We start from the raw sequence: 19190 nt of genomic DNA on the forward strand, positions 1-19190 counted from the left end.
ACCAGTTGATTTTGTGGCTATCATCAAAATGTCACATTTCTCAATTAGCCAGCTAAATCTCTCCCCATCTAAAGCACTATCCAAGCCAATCTTGGCGTTGTACCTGGCCAAGCAGCTAGCATAGGCGACGACTGCTCGACGACTCGATCGATTGTAGAATACACATATAGTCAAGACATCGGCCAAGGCAATTAAATGCGGTGATTTAAACTGAAGAGCTCATAATTAGAGCTGCATACAATGGGAGTACAAGACGCAATTGGACCCAAATGGAACACATGCAATCGCTGCTGGATGCATGACCGATCAAGATCGCTTTCCAGCTGCTGCCCACCTGCTGCCGTTGCTGCTACTGATGCTGCTGCTGCTCAACTTTGGTCAGCGTTCACCTAAATACCGCCGTGAAGCACGCGTTCTAAACGTTGATTCATTAAAACCAGCCACAAGCGGTCCACTGGCCAAGGCGAGCCGGCCAGCTAGCTAGTTTGTCCGGCTAACCAGATATTCAGCCGAGCATCCAGGCGTGCTATTTTAATTCTTTGCCATCCAACTGGATGCCAGCAGGAGTGAATGAGACAATCTTAAAGAGAAAGAAAGAGAGAGAGAGAGACAGAGAGAGAGAGGGAGAAGCACAAATACAAAGCACCGTTGCAACTAGTTGGCAATTGCATGTGGAGCAGCAAGCACAAGGAGTCCAACTGCTTGGCCTCATCTTTCTGGTCTGGTTTGGCCTGATCAGCTCTGTTGAGCTCTGGTCGTCTGGTCGGTTTCGGGCTGCTTGGATTCTCTTCCAGAATTCATATTTATTAAACACGCCAGTTCAATTGGCATGACAACTGACACAGCGGCACACATGATAGCAGACAGAGCTGGAAAACAACAAATATAACAACAACAACAAGAACAACAACAACAACAATCGCTATGAATATCATTCCGTCTACGAGGGCTGGTCAAGAATTGATTAATCATGTACTCCAAATCCGTGTTGATCTCCTATAAATTCATTGACTCTGATAATGCAAAGTATTTGGAAAGGGTTGTAGTTGACGTTACAAGAAAGGGAGCGACGCGCAGCTAATTTCAGATAATTTATTAAATGTTGCACTTCAAAAAATTGAATCTGTTGGGCGCCCAAAGTTAAAATATGTTACTTTTCGAATGTCACGGGTTGCGGCAAAGGCCCAGGTATAAACATAATTAAAATTATTTTGAATGCTACCTTAAGCTGCTCTTTCGACTAAAGAGTGGAATCTATACTCCTGTAAAGCCGTATATTTCGTATATTTATGATGAGCTGCTGATGTGATGGACCAAAGAATATTCAATAAATAAATTGAATAAATGGGGAATAGAGAAAGATTTCCCATTTGTTTGCGCTAGTATTTATGTTTAACTCCATCGGGTACAACGCGCTTAGGCTTGTTGTCTGGCAACCCACGCTGAGGCGGTTCGCATTAGAAACACGCATTGGATAATATCATATACAAAACATTTGATGATCGCCCCGGCTACGGCTTTGGCTCTGGCTCCGGCTGTGGCTGTAGCCAAGAAAACGCTTGTGGCAAAGCGGGTTTCTAAGCTTCTTGGCGGCCGTTGCCGTTGCTGCTGCTGCTGCTGCTGTTGTTGCTGCTGCTGCTGTTGCTGCTGCTGCTGATGTTGTCGCTGGGTTGCTGTTGGCTGGCCGCTGGCCGCAGTGTCTTCTATTCGCGTTTGGTTACTCGAAGCGAACGGTGCTTTCGTCTGGCATCAGCTGCAGTGTTCGTGGTCGTCGTCTTTGAACGTTTGTGCTTTCCACTGGCAATGTTGTTACCGTTTGCCAAGCGCTGACCGATCGCACAACCGTTACCAGCAGCAGCAACAACAACAACAACAACAACAGCAAAAGCAGCAGCAACATGCGCCCATAGACGAATTTAAATTTTGAATCTGTTTGTGGTTGTGGTTGTTTGTGGCTTTAGCTAAGTCGATTTGCAGTTTAATGCTCAATGCAGTAATTGCCGTGGTAGTAGCGTTTGCCGTGCGGCCACGCCCCTCATGCCACCCGCCCACTCGATGCCGTTGAAAGTTTGCGCCGCGCCGCGCTGGTCAGCAAACAACAACAGCAAACAAAATTTCGCGCTTCAAAGTGTTTCGAATGCAGTTAACGAATCGGAACGCGAATTAATTAACAGTTTCAGTGTACCAAAGAACTGCAAGCCACAAAAGCAACCACAACAACAACAACAGCAACAACTACAACAACTAAATACAAGAAACAGTAGCAACAACCTGTGTGTGCTCAGGTTGCCGCATCCATAAGCCGCAACCATGAAAAGGTAGCCCCAGCGTCAGTTACAATAATCAATTGGCCAAGCGCTGAGCTGAGCTGAGCTGCCCCCCAAAAAAGCCAAAAGAGCCGAAGCATCAGTTGGATCTACACAGCAATTGTTGCTTTGTTTGCCCTTTAATATTTAGTTTTAGTCTATTTTTGTTTTGTTTTTTTTTACTTGTTGTGCTTCAACACAATGAGAGTGTGTGTGTGTGTGTGTTTGTGCAAATGAAGGGCAGCTACACAAAAATGAATAACAACAAAAATAAATAAAAACGAAAATGTGAAAAATATTAAGTGCATGGATTAAACGAACGAACGCGCGAAATATATAAAAATCAATTACATCTTAACTAAATTCTGGAGTATTCAAATATAAAATACTAATTATCAAATAATTCATTATTTATTTTAACATTTATAAACTGATAAAAACATGAGATATCATGGTAAAGGGTTATTTCTGAAATTTCAGAATAAAGGGGAACTCTTCAGCAGTCCAATGTCAGAAGTTTTAAGAAATCTTGCAGAATCTCTTATAAATAGAAGAAACAAATATTACTCTACTAAAAAAAAGGATGAAAAATATTTCAAAGTTAAAAGGTTCTAAGCTTACAAAGCAAATAAACAACATTAGTTTAAATATTAATAGGGAAGCAGGCGAAAAGGAGTTTTGTTTAGGTCAGTTTTAAAATGTTCAAAATGCAAGGTAGGCGAAATCAGATAGATATATGTGTGGGGTTTTATATTAAAAGTTTATTATAAACAAGTGTATTGTTGATTTAACAAATTGTATTGCTTAGGATGATTATCATTCGAATCAAAGTAACACGTCGTTTCGTCGTTTTGTTCTCAGCCTTCATACCACACAGGTCCAGCGTTGAACTTTTCGTCTTAACGAGCAAACATCTTCTGCTCTACGTCCAGTACGTTGCCCTCGTGGCTTTGCACTGTCCTCGTTGATCGTCGTTTTTGGATAACTCGCCGTCTGCGAATTCGCCGTCTTCTTTGCTCGTTGTTACGCGTCGTGTATTCGTCGTTCGTCTTTTAGCGTGTTCGTTGTCTAGGGATTCTTGTGCTGTTGGTTGTGCACAGTGGGATTTGGGTATACAGCATTTACCCAACCCACATTCGGCCATTCTGACTAAGCGTTCGGCCCGAATGCTTCCTCGTCATCTTCATCATCGCTGCCAATGGACCATGGCTTCATATATTCGGCACACGTTGCAGAATTCTTCGGCCCATCGCAATTACCTACTTTCTGGACATCATACGCGTTGTTATGCTTAATCTTAACGACTTGATAGGGCCCCAAAAACTTAGGCTTTAATTTTAGGCCTCTACCAAACTGTGTGCGTTTTATGGCAATAAGGTCGCCAACATTATAACGTCTTGCATGCTTTCGTCTCAAATTGTATGTATTTCTATTTTCATTTTGAATTTTTAAAATTTGTGTTTTTGCCTTTGCTCTTAATTCGGTTCGATCGTCATTAAATAAAGCTATTGTTTCTTTATTGATTATATCTCGAATCTTCCGATCTTCTTTTGTTTTCATTTTTACACCAACTAAAAGCTCAAAAGGTGTCGCATCAATACTTCTGGAAAATGTCGAATTAATTGCCTGCTGTACTTGGTTGATGTGTCTGTACCATTTTGTTGGGTCATCAATGCTCAATTTTGAGAGTACTGAAATAATTATAGCATTCAGCCTCTCGACTTGACCGTTCACTCTTGGTAGGCCTGTAGTTGTCTTAACTAGTTTTATGCCTTCGTCGTCACAGTATTTAACAAAATCTTGCGAAGTAAAGGCAGAGCCCCTATCCGTAATGATAAATGCTGGGTTACCAAATACAATACTTTGATTAGTTAACTTTGTAATGACCTCGTTTGCATTAGTAGACTTCGTTGGATACAGCCAACAAAACTTGGTAAATGAGTCAATAATCGCCAAAATGTGTTTGTAGTCTTTATGCGTTGACTCAAGTGGACCCAAGAAATCGATGTGGTAAGTGTGTAGGGGAACGTCTTCCTTCTGTAGTGGGTGTAGCAGCCCTTCTTGTTTGCCTCTTTTGCGATTTGTTAAAATGCAGGGAACGCAACAATCTATATACTTTTTTATCTTCTCTTCGAGGTTAGGAATAAAGTATTCTCGGCAAATTAACTCTTTGGTCTTTTTTGCTGCAAAATGGCCTTTGTCATGAGCATAGCCAATAATTCTTTTTTGCATGTCACTGGGTACTACTATTAACTCATCATCTTTTATAAGTTTGTATAGAATACCTGATTTTATGAAGTAGTCGTCGTATGCTTTATTTTTATCGGTTAAAACTTCCTTAATTGCTTTTATCTTTTCGTCTCGGGCTTGTGCATCTTTCATAGCAATACTGATACTATCTTCGTTGATTATCATTACTGGGTATCTGCTTAAAGCGTCGACGTGCTTCATTCTTGTGCCAGCTCTATGTTCTACTGTATAATCGTATTCTTGTAGGAACATAATCCAGCGTGCCACCCTGGTGCATAAACTTTGTTTCTCTAGAGTTTTTGCAAATGCATTACAGTCTGTTACAAGTTTAAAATGAATACCTAGAAGATACACTCTAAACTTCGTCAATGCTTCTATGACTGCCAAAATTTCTAACTCATAGCTGCTGTATTTACGTTGGGCATCTGTAGTCTTTTTTGACATAAAGTAAACTGGATGCAGTTGACAATCTTCGGGGCTTTTCTGCAATAAAACTGCTCCAAAGCCATCAATCGATGCGTCTGTGTGTACCTCTGTCTCACACGTTTGATTGTAAATACTTAACACAGGGTTTTCAGTAAGAAGCTTTTTCAATAAGTTAACCGAATTCTCCTCTGCTATTTCAATTCTAAATTTCGCTTTATTCTTGGTCATCTCCGTTAAAGGTCTAGCTATTGTAGCATAATTTGGTATAAATTTTCTAAAATAGCCTGTCAAGCCTAAGAAACTTTCTACCTGCTTTATTGTTTGTGGCATCTTAAACTTAGATACAGCTTCAATTTTTTCTGGTGATGGGAATATCTTTTTATTACAGATCACATGACCAAGAAATTGAATACGTTTCTTTAAAAAATTGCATTTTTTAATGTTAAGCTCCAACCCATACTCCTTGCATGTGCCAATAACTTCCTTTAAATGTTGCACCGCTTCTAGCTCGTTTTTGGCTGGTATGATAATATCATCTACATATGGCAAAGCAATTCCTCTGCGTGACAGGTGACGAAATATCGCGTTAACATGGCGTTGAAAAACACCTGGTGAGTTTGAAAATCCGAACGGCACTCTCAGAAATTGATATTGTCCTCGATGTGTTACAAACGAAGTATATTTTCTACTTGATTCTGCCACTGGTACGTGAAAAAATCCATTTTTTAGATCAATTGTACTAAAAATATTCGCTTCTTGTAATCGATCCAGCTGATCCTCGATTAGTGGTAAAGGAAAATGGTCTTTAACAATTACCTTGTTGATTCTTCTATAATCTATGCATAGCCGGGTTGAACCATTGCGCTTTTTAACAAGTACTATCGGGCTAGTAAACTCGGATGTAGATTCTTCAATTATGCCATTTTCAAGCCACTCATCAATTTGCTCATCGACAATACTCATTTCCGTAAACGCCAATCTGCGCGGCCGTGAAAATATTGGTGCCTCATCTTTTACTACAATGCGCATCTCTACATTTGTTGTCTTCGTCTTATTTGGTTCATAGTTCGAAATAAGTTCTCGAACTTCTTGTTTAGCATACTCACTTGCTGTGTCTTCTATGTCGTATACGCAGTCGAAGTCTTCAGGGCAAATTCTTAGTATATTTATCTCTTCACTGTTTGACATTTTGCGAACTTGTAAACCGTTACGACTAAATACAATCTCAGCCTGTAAACATAGTTCTTCGCCAAGAATAACTTTGACATCAATACATTTAATTGGAACCACGTAAAAATCAAGTATAAACTCTTCATCGTCAATAAGAATTAGATGTTTAAAATGTCCAGTTGGTTTTATTTTATTCTCACTGCGCTCACTGCCGAATCCAATAAGAAAAACATTGCAGATTTCTAGCTTCGGCTTGCCAATTTCACAATAAAAGTCTTCACGGATGATATTGAATTTGCTGCCAGTATCAAATAACGCTACACATTTCTTATTTGAGAAACATACTTCTTTACAGGATAAATCGTTTTTGGCTTGCAAACTGCGTGTATTTGATATTACGGCCTCACTTTTCTCAATTTGTTCACAATCTTTCGAGATGTGACCGTATTGATTGCATCTGAAACATTTTTTTCCTTTATTTTTATTTTGACAATAATTAGACGTATGCCCTTTTTCACCACAGTTAAAGCATTTCACATCTTTTTTTGCATCTTTGCTTACGTTGAAAGCTTTTTTGTCTCTTTCTTTAACACTGCAATCGTTACGCTTTGTTTTTTCCTTTTCGACTCGACACTCTTTTTCAATCATTGTTTTATAATATTTCAACTTTTCTTTGAATTGATTTAAATTTTTCGCACCGTATAATATGGATTTGTTTCCACCTCTCTCATCTATTCCGTCAATTAAATACTGTATGAAAGCGTCATCTGCAATTTTACCTCGAGAAGCAATGTCTTTCATTCTATAAAAGAATTCGAATACACACTCGTTGTTGCTGCGTTTCGTCTGCGCGAGCTGTTCGTGAATTTCTTTGCTGCTTACACTTGAACTGAATTCTGCCAAGAGTGCTCGTTTGAGAGAGTTCCAAGTGCTTAAACCTCTCTCACTCAATACGAAGAGTTTCGCTATTCCTTTAAGTGCCTTTTTTGCGAACAGAAACTTCTGGAAATCGTTCCAATACGTGAGTGTTGCCTGCTCTTCATATTCTTCTATCCACACTTCTACTGGAATAGTGTTTGTGCCGTCAAAACAACGAATGCTCTCTTCCACGTCGCGAAAGCTGATCGCAAAGCGAGGAGCAATTTCGTAATTTTCAGCAATTCTCCTAGTTTTCGAGTTTTCCCTATTTCGAAGGTCAGCGGTCTGGAATGAAGCGTTGTCTGCTTCCTCTTCTATTTCATTTTCGTCGTCAGTTGCTTCTTCGTCTACTTCGTTGAATTCCATCAAATTGTTTTTCATCAGATTACGAAAAATGTGTCCATGCAAATCTGCGTGAACATATTCTATACCTAGAATGTTGCATATTGATACAAGGTCAGCCTGCGTTAAATTGTTCAATGCGTATTCCTTCTTCGCACTATACTCTGCGTCATTTTCTGTATACTCGAAGCCAGAAAATTCGCGTAGACGTTTGCGATTATTTCTGTCTCCCTCATTTTCAAAGATGAACTTGTGCAACGCAGTTATGCTCCCTTTTTTGCTTGAGCGTAAGCTAGCACTTATTAAATCATTAAGGCACGACATTTTTTTTTTTGAATAGTTTTTTTTTTTTTTTTTGTTTTGCACAATTGTTGTTGTAACGTAAGATCGTTTTCAACTTTATTCACTCCTGTTCAATCTTGCACAATCTCGCTCACTTTTGCTCACACTTGCTCAATCTCGCTCAATCTTGCTCACACTTGCTCAATCTCGCTCAATCTTGCTCAATCTCGGACGAGCGCCCAAAATGTGGGGTTTTATATTAAAAGTTTATTATAAACAAGTGTATTGTTGATTTAACAAATTGTATTGCTTAGGATGATTATCATTCGAATCAAAGTAACACGTCGTTTCGTCGTTTTGTTCTCAGCCTTCATACCACACAGGTCCAGCGTTGAACTTTTCGTCTTAACGAGCAAACATCTTCTGCTCTACGTCCAGTACGTTGCCCTCGTGGCTTTGCACTGTCCTCGTTGATCGTCGTTTTTGGATAACTCGCCGTCTGCGAATTCGCCGTCTTCTTTGCTCGTTGTTACGCGTCGTGTATTCGTCGTTCGTCTTTTAGCGTGTTCGTTGTCTAGGGATTCTTGTGCTGTTGGTTGTGCACAGTGGGATTTGGGTATACAGCATTTACCCAACCCACATATGTTTATATGATTATAAAATATTACTTTAATGGAGAGATATTCTGAAAACGTAATATATCTCTAAGGAGGTTTCAAAGAGACAGACCTTAAACCTGAACATGTATAGCAAAAAGTCAGTTGAAGAAGAACAAATTAAAATGCTAATAAATAGATGACAAATAAATGTAATGTAATTGAAAATATACAGATCTCTTAAGAGGTTTAGAGACAAATCTCAAACATGAACATGTATAGAAGACGAAAGCTGGCAATAAAAACTCAAAAGCAAATGCCATGCATATAGATGAAACACAGCTTAAGTTATTAGTTAATGTATAGAATATATCATGAAATATGCAAGAAGTATTTATGAGGTTGTTGATGAAAGAACCGAAAGTTGAGCAAATGAAAACATTCGCAGAGCAGCAAACTTTCTGAGTTCATCATGTGCCTAGAATTGGCGACTAATCGATTTTGAAAATGTTGCTTCCAACTATGTTTAGTTCTCTTCATGGGGCCGTTGGCGTATTTGTGTCGAGAGTTGCTTTCATTCTGCCCACTGCGACTACGACTTTGACTGCGACACGCAAATGTTCAATTAAAAGCGCTAAAGATCTCACTAGATCTCTCGAGATCTCATGGCATTCTCGGTTAACTGTCAACCGTGCTTAAAACAAGGCAGCTCTTCATAATTATCGGCCTTTCGAGACTTGCGTTTCAATTTATTTCCAGTTGTGCCAACTGTTATTAAAAATATTAAAGAAAAAAAAAAATAAACATAAATTACATGCGAATAGAAAAAAAAATAAGTGTAATTATTAAATTGCAATTACAAAATGAGCACAAAAAAATTGGGATAACTTTAGATGTACTCGTTATTTACTGTATTTTCACCTACAAAGCCAAAGCAGAAGAAGAAGCTGTCGAGGCGCATAAAAAACACGCGACTGGCAAATGGACACCCGAGCTGAGCGGGGGTCTGTGTTATAAACTTTATATATACGAGACTAGCGAGAAACAAGTAGAAAAAGAAGAAGGAGAAGAAAAAAAAAGCCCACAACAACAACGCACAACATGAAGATGAAAAATCAACTTTAATTGGTTTACAATTCATTTCTGCAGCGAAAACCTGGAAAATGTGTAACAACAAGCCGCCAAGTCGCTAAGTCGCTGCCGAAGAAAGCAACGGCAGCGGCAGCGGCAGCGGCAACAGCGCCGCCTGCTCCAATCTTGAGACACGAGCGGAGCGAAGACTCCATCTGAAGCTGGGCCGTCTGGTGTGCAATATCCATGAAGTAGCCGCCGCTGAGCATCTCAGTCGGTTGCCTACGCCAGCGCCGCCAGCATAGACTAGGGAAAGCACAGTGGGACTAGATTGAGGAAAAAATCTTTCATTTCATTACTTTTTTGAGCGTGGGATATATCTGACCATCAAGCAAAGTTTTCAAATAGCACTGGCTACCATGGAATTCGGCTAAGACAAAACCACATTCCGGGACTCGAACCCGTTTCCTCGTTCTTGCATTGCCTCTAAGGCTGTGCCTTCCAGACAGCTCGGTACATATATTATTCACTTGTTTGCTATTATTTTTGCTTTTATGTGCTTAACACTTGTTTAACACTTGTTAAACTTAAAAGTGTATGAAATTTTAAGCCTGTTTCCAAAGCTTCAAATTTCGCAAGGAGCGTTTAAGTTAAGTTTGTTAAGTTTGCTTCACTCTCATATATTTTAATAATCATGAACTGGCAGAAATGTTGGCATCAACACGTTTCTTTAGTATCTTAGCCCAGCAGTACAATAAAAGACAACATGCTCAAGATTCAATATTAGAACACAATACTTTAATAGAATATGCTCGAAATGGGGCATATACGATATATTTTATATATTTAGTCAGTTTTTAAATTATGGTTAGCTTCGATATTATTCATTTTTGTCACACGGTGCTGTAGCTAATAACGTAGACAAATGGTAGCAAATGCGCATCATAGCCCGCGGCTGCTATCACAAAAGACCAGAGACGAGGCGAAGTCTCCGCTCCGCCCGGGCGTAACACAGAGAGAAAAGTCTATGGCTGAGTCTTTAGTATGTGATCTGGTCTGCATTGCCATTTTTTTTTTTAGTGTTTTTTTTAGTATTTTGCGTTAATTTCACCCCGAAAAAAAAGCAGAGCTGAGGTGGCAGAAGCGAAACAAAAGAAACTAGAAGTTTGCTGGGGCAGGCAGCCGATGGCTCAATCGTGTAGCGGCCACATTGAGAGTCAGTTGCAGCTGCCGTGGCAGACGCAATGCGGCCGGCGCCATCCAAAATTTTCAACTCTACGACTTTTCGACCGTGTTAACTTTCGGTTTCGACCGCGGATGCGGGGCGGGTGACACAACTAACTCAATTTACGATTGATTTAGATTTATGTAGTATGTGACCGCGAGAGATGTGCGTATTGTTGTTAACCGTGCCACAAACTTGAAATGCAAATAAACGGATGCAGAAAACAGTTAAGAGCCGAAATCTTGGAAAAAAAACGCAACGAAAAACAATCGAATCGAATATCAAAGTGATTTTTCTTTTAACCGTTTCAATATATATTTATTTTGTTTATCTCTGCGTTTGTCGTGTGTGTGTGTGTGTTGTGTGTGTGTATGTAACGGTATTGGGGAAAACTCAACCGAAAAACCAGTTGATTCTGTTTATATGAACTGTATTATAGCATACGCGACATAAAAACGAAAGTCACATAGGTAACAATAACTGCGCGTAGGTAAGCAACGGCATTTCAACAGTATTTTTAATAGCACAACAATTGCACAACACAACCACGCCCCCCACTTTATGTACCGCCCATTGTGGTATATTGCAGTACCCGCATTGTTTACTCGCGTCTCGTGTCGTAACGTCTTCTCCATGCACAAGTAAAACTTAAACAACACTCGCGTCACGCTGTCCTTGCCCACCCACACACACCCACACATAGACACACACACAACACTGGCACAACCTGTTGCAATCCCTGCAAGAAAAAACCAAAAGAAAACTCCAACTCTGTAGCTACTTTTCGACCATCAACGTTAAGAAGGGCCTGCTGGGCCGCATGACCACAAGTCTGACCTCGTACCGTCGCAGCAAGCAGAAGAGCAAGTCCAACAATGACATACATACCATCATCTCCACAGAGGTGAACTGCGTAACTACTGCCATTCTCAGCAGCAGCAGCAGTAGCAGCAACCACAACAAGAACAACAGTAATATTAGAAGCAACAGCAGCAGCAGCAGCCACAGCACCAGCAGCAGCCACAGCAACTGTCACGATCCTGATGCAGAGCACGGCGAAGACACAGCCGGCGTTCACAGTTCCAACCAAAAGCTCAGCAACAATAATAGCCAGGAAGATATAAATCCTAGCGAGAATCTGAGCAATCTCAGCGAACGCATCATGGAGGTGCATCAGAGAAAACTGTCCGCCAGCAATGGCGACTCCAATGATGATGAGGCCACGTCCATGCTGGTCGCAGGCGCTGGCCAGGGTCGCAAGGAGCAAAACAATCGACGCAGCGTCGTGAGGTGAGACAGCAACAGCGATGGCAACAAATCAAAATACGATTGTAAAAAATAACCAAAATTATACTATGACAAATTGACAAAAAAAATGATTTCATTAGATTCCCAAGCTAGAATCTAAAAGTGGAATCATGAAATATAAAATTAAGAAATCATTCATAATATGATTATTCCTTAATGATCCCATCATTTGTATTTATTCTGTTGTTAACTATGTACAATATATAATGTTAACTGCATAAAAAGAAAAAGGTTAAAGGTTTTTCAGATTAAACCTGCCAACTTTTCTATATTCTTTATTAATTATGAATCTGTATAGTTATGAAATGTTTTGAAGTAGATGACAATGTGGTACTTTTGTCTATCTTTAAACCTTTTCCAAGTCTAGCCTTAAGAAATATGAGCTTTTAAACAAGGCTGCAAATCAATTTTGAATGGAAAATCTGTTTATATTTTATCATAATGGTTTTTAATGGTTTGGTTAAAATTAAACAACTTTCAAGAGCCAGCTTCAAAAGCTGAACATAAGGATGTCGAAAAGCGGCTTCACGCGTTGAACCAACAAGCTGGTTCGAAACGTGAACACATTCATTATTATGTTTAATTTCTTGACCATAGTCTGCAACACCTTCTACACATAAGCCGTAGAAAAAGTTTGTCAATTTTTCCTTATATTAGGCATGCGAAAAACGAAATAACGTCTCCGATGTGTGTGGTAAACATCAGCTATAACTCATGGTTATGATAGATACTGGACATACACCAGCTGTCGATCATCCACTTTTTAAATTTGTGCATCGCAACAAACAAAAACTAGCTGGCGACCATAGAGAGATAGAGAGAGGGGGGAGGGATAAGGAGAGAGAGGCATAGGTTGCCAGCCTAACGCGCAATCTGTCAACTTGTTTTCTGTTTTCTTTTCATGTTGGCATTGATGATACTTTAATTTGTATCTATATATTTGTATCGCAAACTCTATATGGCAGCCATTAGCATGTTTTTTGTTTTGCCAAATCGTTTTCACAACTTTGTTGCAAGTGAATGCCACATGGGGCATGGGGCACGGGGCATAGTGTGGACGATGCTGAGTTTTTGCTCATTAGAGAACTGCAAGCTAATTAAAACTGAAACTGAACATAAAAGTAACTGACTAGATCTTTTTTTTTATATATACATATATATACGTATATTCTATCTTGCAGCGCCAATACGCAAATGGACAATGATGTCACGCCCGTTTACCTGGCCGCCCAGGAGGGGCATTTGGAGGTGCTCAAGTTTCTGGTGCTTGAAGCCGGCGGCTCGCTCTATGTGCGCGCACGCGACGGCATGGCACCGATCCATGCCGCTTCACAAATGGGCTGCTTGGATTGCCTCAAATGGATGGTGAGTACCCACACATTTAAGCGCTTGCTGCACTCGTTGCCAAATGCCAAAAATACCAACGCTAAGTGCCTAAATGAGGCTAACAGCAACACAAAAAAAAAAAAAAAAAACTTAAAAAAAAAGAAACCTGAACTCGTTTCAAGCGCCAGGCGCATGGCCTTCTGCATGTTCTTGTCCTGGTTCCAGATCGCGCTGCTAACGGTGCCCGGTCTTTGACTCGTTTGTCGCATGGCCTATGCAATTTATCAAGCGGCTTAGCATTTGCCGCTAACCAGTATCCGATTCCAGACTCCAGAGTCGAAGTCCACGTCAGAGCTGGGGCAAATCGTAATGCTAACAATGTTCTTTTACTTCGTATCCGCTGGGAATCGTTGCCGCTCTTCGGGCGTGGGCTGTCTCTTTCTGTCTCTTTGAAGATCTCTCAACGTAAACGGGACATCAACTTGGCGGGCCGACTTTGGGTGCCAGTTGAAAATCACCTTTCTAAATTGAACTAAATAGTTTTGCATTGCCAATGCAGCTAAAGCTAAAGACGCACACACATCAAGCAAACCACTTTCCACATTCGAGTGTGTGTGTGCCTGAGAAGTGCCCACTAAGCACTCCATGCGACTCGAGTCTTGTCAAGTCACACGACGACACGTCACAATATTGACAGTCCACAATGGATCCTTGTGGAGCGGGTGACAATCCATTAAATTGCCGACAGATTCGTTTAGCCACTGAGTGCAAGAGAAACCAACTAACCACCCTCCTCCCACCTACAAATCAATAAATGTATATTTACATATATATTTTTATACCCTGAACCCATTAAAAATGGGTATAAGGGTATATTGTATTTGTGCAAAATCCAAATGTATGTAACAGGCAGAAGGAAGCATCTCCGACCCCATAAAGTATATATATTCTTGATCAGCATCAATAGCCGAGTCGATCTAGCCATGTCCGTCTGTCTGTCCGTCCGTCCGTCCGTCCGTATGTATGAACGCAAGGATCTCAGAACATATACGATGTAGGTGCTCCTAGTGCCTGCGCGGATCGAGTTTATTTCCGATAATCGATAACTTACTCCGTTTCCAAGCAATCCATAAAAATCGATATCGATATCCTGTTTTTTGGGCAATTTTGGTAAATAATAAGAGCTAGAGTCACGAAACATGATATGTTGCTTCTAAAATAGAATATATATATGCATTTGATGTTGGAAGAAGAGGGTTCAGCGTATCCCCTAGTCGGGAGTTCCCGACTAATACCTCTTACTTGTTTCCATTAATGTGATAACTTTGTCCATTTAAGTTATGTAACAGGCATGGTCTATATATATATATATGTCGACTTCAGGGGATGTGCATATAATAAAGTGATTATTTGCTCTCTCGCTTTCTCTGCTATTATCTCTATCGCTCTTTTCATCTCCATCATCCATCTCTCTGTTATTAGCTTCGTTTATTCGTCTCTTCTATTTCTTTCGTTCCGATTTGTATTATCGATTTATGATTTTTTTTGGTAATAACATTTGCTTGATTGCATTTACAGGTTCAGGATCAGGGCGTGGATCCCAATTTACGCGATGGGGACGGTGCCACTCCACTGCATTTTGCCGCCTCGCGTGGCCATCTGTCTGTGGTACGCTGGCTGCTCAACCACGGCGCCAAATTGTCGCTGGACAAATATGGCAAATCGCCGATTAACGATGCGGCCGAGAATCAACAGGTGGAGGTGAGTATCGAGACCGACTGCCGCCACATGGTCAACACGTTTTAATCAATGCCTGCCTCTTGCCTTACAGTGCCTCAATGTGTTGGTGCAGCATGGCACCACCGTAGACTACAATAACAAGAACAACAACACTCAGCGTCACAAGTCGCAGCACCAACATCAACAGCAACAGCAGTTGCAGCAGCAACAACAGCAGCAACACATGAGCAGCAGCTGCAACTCGAATACAAATTCCAGCAAGCAGACGAGCCGCAGCAACACGATCAAATCAAAGTCCTCATCCACGCTCAGCTCCGATGTGGAGCCATTTTATTTGCATCCGCCAGCTGTGACGGCAGCCGCTGCCGCTGCTGGCGTTGGCCTCGGCATGGGCATGGGTATGGGCATGGGCGTTGGCATAACGCGTAAGAACAGCGACGCTCTGTACTCGCAGCAGTCGCGCAGTTCCTCGGAGAAGCTGTATGGCTGCAATGGTGCCGCGGGTGGTGGTGGCGGTGGTGGTGCGGCGGGCAGCACTAGCGGCGGCGGTGCGCTGCTGCCGAACGATGGCCTCTATGTGAATCCGATGCGGAATGGCGGCATGTATGCCACACCCTCGCCAAACGGGAGCATATCGGGTGAGTCGTTCTTTCTGCACGATCCCCAGGAGATCATCTACAATCGGGTGCGCGATTTGTTCGTCGACTCGGACTGCAGCAGTGTGAAGCAGCACCAGATGCCGCATCCATTGCACTCGATGCAATCAAAGGCCAGCAATGCCATCATGACCATTCAGGCGGATGTCCATTCCAGCTCCAGCGGCGCAGGCAGCGGCTCCGATGAGTCCGTTTCCATCTCGTCCAGCTTTAACTCGCCAAAGAGCAGCAGTCATCATCACAGTAATAATCACAGTCACAGTCACAGTCATCACCAGCACCAGCACCAGCTGCGCAGTCAGAGCTTCAATCGACATGGCAGCAGCAGCAATATCAGCAGCAGTAGCAACATTAAGAACACCAACAACAACAACAACAACAGCAGCGGCAGCAGCAGCGTCAACAACAATAATAACAACAACAACAGCAACAGCAATAGCAGCTACAAGCAACATAAGAGCAGTAGCAGCAATATCAGCAGCAATGGCAATCAGAATGGTGATCATGACTACGAGGATATATATTTGGTGCGCGAGGAGTCACGCAAGCAACATCAGCATCAAAATCAACATCAACATCAGCAACAACAGCAGCAGCAACAGCAACAGCAACAGCAGCAGCAGCAGCAGCAGCAGCAACTGCTGCAGCAGCAACAGCAGCAACAGCAGCAGCAGCAACAGTTGCAGCATAAATATAGTGTTGGCAGATCACGCTCCCGCGACAGTGGCTCACATTCCCGATCCGCCAGCGCCAGCTCCACACGCAGCACAGATGTCGTGCTGCAGTACAGCAACCATGTGAGTAGCAGCTAACAGAGTTATGTGTACCTTGCATTTAAGCTCCTCCTCTTAATTTTTCTCTGTCTACTTCTATTACAGCATTTGAACAACAAACGCAACAACTATAACAACAGCGGCAACAACAACGGCAGCAGCAATAACAACAACAACAGTGGCAGCAGCAGCAACAACAACATCAGCAACAATAACATAAGCCTACTGAATCGCAACAAGTCGCATTCAATGATTGGTCTGCACAGCAGCAAATACGATTCAAGCATCAAGGACAACTATAGCGGCAAGAACATAAATCTAAATCTGAAGAATCAGCTCCTGAATGGCGGCATCAAGAGCGACACCTACGAGAGCGTCTGCCCGCCCGAGGATGTTGCCGAGCGCACCAAGCAGTCGCACAAGAACTCCATGATACGCAACAATCTGGCGGGTACTGGCATGCTTAGCAGCAATCCCAACATATCCATGCACAACAACAACAGCAGCAGCAATGGTAATATCCACAACAGCAACAGCGACAGCAGCAACAGCATCAATCAAAACGGCATTAACAACACCAGCAACAACAACAACATGAACATGAACAGGAATTTGAAACGCGTCTCCTCGGCGCCGCCCATGCAGAATCTAGCCGTGGGTAAGTCTTAGCATATAAGAATTATAGCATTATTTTTTTTAGAGGGTATTACTATTTGCATACCCATTGCAAATGAATAAGAAGGGTATATTGGCTTGGAGCAATCGTACGTAACAGGCAGAAGGTTGAAGTATTCTTGATCAGAACGATGTTCGCAAGTCAGTTTGCCAGTGTGAAGTATGTTTTCTCCTGTACCAATATATTGATATTTAGGCATGTTTTTTAAAGCATAACTATAGGATTTAAGAAGCGCGCATCATTGAATTGGGTATTTGATATCTCACCCAATTCTTCCTGTTATTTTTTAAGGTTGAGCATCGTGCCTTAGTTCATATATTCTTAGCATAAAAGCTTTTCAAGAATGTATTTCCCATACGTGGTATGGAGCAAAGGAATGAAGTAGCCGCTGCATAAACTGCGCAGTCTGCGACATGGGGTTTACGGTATTAAAAATAGATTTATATTTACCACAATTTGTGGAAATCTAGGTATCATATATGTCTGTAAGGATACTTAATTCTCGGTAAACCAGTTCCATTAACTCTCTCGCCCTTTGTTCCTTCTCTCTCACCGTTTAGTTAATGGGCCTCCGCCGCCGCCTCTGCCGCCGCCACTGCGTGCTCCAGTGCAGCGCAACAATTTGAATGGCGAACACTCCAGCAACAACAACAGCAACAGTAGCAGCAACAACAGCAACAACAACAATAGTAATAACATTTACAAGAAGAATCACTTTAGCAACGCACCGCCAAGCGCAGCAGGGACAACAACACAAGCGACAACCACAACAACTGTTGCCTCTGCAGCCGGACATGACGCCGTGGATTCGGACTCCGGTCTGGAGGTTGTCGAGGAGCCCAGTCTACGTCCCTCGGAACTGGTGCGTGGCAATCACAATCGCACTATGTCCACCATATCAGGTATGTTGCCCAACTCGTTTCCAAATAATAGCTGCACTTTGAGTGAATGTTATAAATAGTTTTTGATAATGAGCTAAGGTATTAGAAGCACGGTTTTAGCTCCCCACCGAGTCTTAGATCAACAAGTCACTTCATATATGTCGCCTAGTCAGGCACCTAGTCAAGTGTGCTACGGCATTATGCCAGGTCAGACATTTCGAATCAAAATTTCGGCCACACAACATAATTTAGGTAAACAAAAACGTACAAATCAAAAATAACGAAATTCGACAATAAAACACACAAAAACTCAACAAAAAACATACCCAATAACGGCGAGAGTTGTCAGCCATGAGCACCGATGGTTCAAGCCTGGGCTGGTCGGATCTGCTGGATAGCAGGCCGCTAAGCAGCAGCTCCGATGAAACAACTGTTCACATGTCACCGAAACAGACGCCGGCGATGACACAGTTGAGCAGAACGCTGCTCACCGAGGAGCCGTTGGCGCCCAGCCTGGATGATCTGACAGAGAATCTGAACGTTAAGGATACCTATGTCATTTACAGCGTGGGCAATGCGACGCTCCTTATGGGCTCGCTGGACCCTAAATTTGCCACAGATCATGAGCTGGAGCTGCTCGATCGCCACTTGCTGGATGTCAAGATCGCCGACCCAGAGGAGCCGCTCTGGCCCAATCCCGACGTTCTCACCATGGGCATGCGCAACTTGGCTAATGGTGATGTGCCCTGCACCAGCTCAGCGGCCGCTTCCCCGTCTGTGACAAATCACAGATGCCACTCGAAAATGAAGTGCATCAATAAGCTGGGCAAGAAGCAGCGCACCAAGTTGCATTACAAGTAGTTCCAAGTCCATTCAACAGTTGCCATTCCCCACGCCCCTTACTTACACATAGTTCACACAGTTTGTTCTATAGTTTCTTTTTCGTCTGATCAGTAAAACCGAGCGTTGCCCAATTGCACGCCTTAATCATATACTCTTGAACCCACTCGCAGACTGTTGGCGGGGTCTTTGACATTGTTGCCAGAAAGAAACGGGGGGAACGGGGGGCGAGCAAAAAATGCTGCCAGTCAAATTGATTGATCAATTAGCAGCACAAAGTTGGCTAAAACTGGAATTGCCTAACAGCCAGACGCCAACTAAACAACTTTGGTCAACATTTTGTTAGCCATTTGGCAAATTGGCAGCAGTTGACCAGAGGAGCGATTAAATGGACAACAGCAAAA

General features: G+C 42.2%; 1 protein-coding gene across 5 annotated transcripts in view; it reads left to right on the plus strand.

Annotated features, from left to right (window-relative positions):
* f (espin protein forked) overlaps window positions 1-19190 on the plus strand; it is a 44383-nt gene that overhangs the window by 17012 nt on the left and 8181 nt on the right. For 3 of the 5 annotated variants that reach the window (XM_070211226.1, XM_070211229.1, XM_070211225.1), the window contains 5 exons: window positions 13076-13259; window positions 14799-14981; window positions 15052-16413; window positions 16495-17047; window positions 17626-17967. In XM_070211226.1, coding sequence (XP_070067327.1) covers window positions 13076-13259; window positions 14799-14981; window positions 15052-16413; window positions 16495-17047; window positions 17626-17967 — 2624 coding nt within the window. Of the gene's footprint in view, window positions 1-1711; window positions 2319-11363; window positions 11877-13075; window positions 13260-14798; window positions 14982-15051; window positions 16414-16494; window positions 17048-17625; window positions 17968-19190 lie in introns of those variants that run through there. The other 2 variants (XM_070211227.1, XM_070211228.1) reach the window with 2 other exon arrangements.

This window comes from Drosophila virilis, chromosome X (assembly GCF_030788295.1).
Source record: "Drosophila virilis strain 15010-1051.87 chromosome X, Dvir_AGI_RSII-ME, whole genome shotgun sequence".
NCBI lineage: Eukaryota > Metazoa > Arthropoda > Insecta > Diptera > Drosophilidae > Drosophila > Drosophila virilis.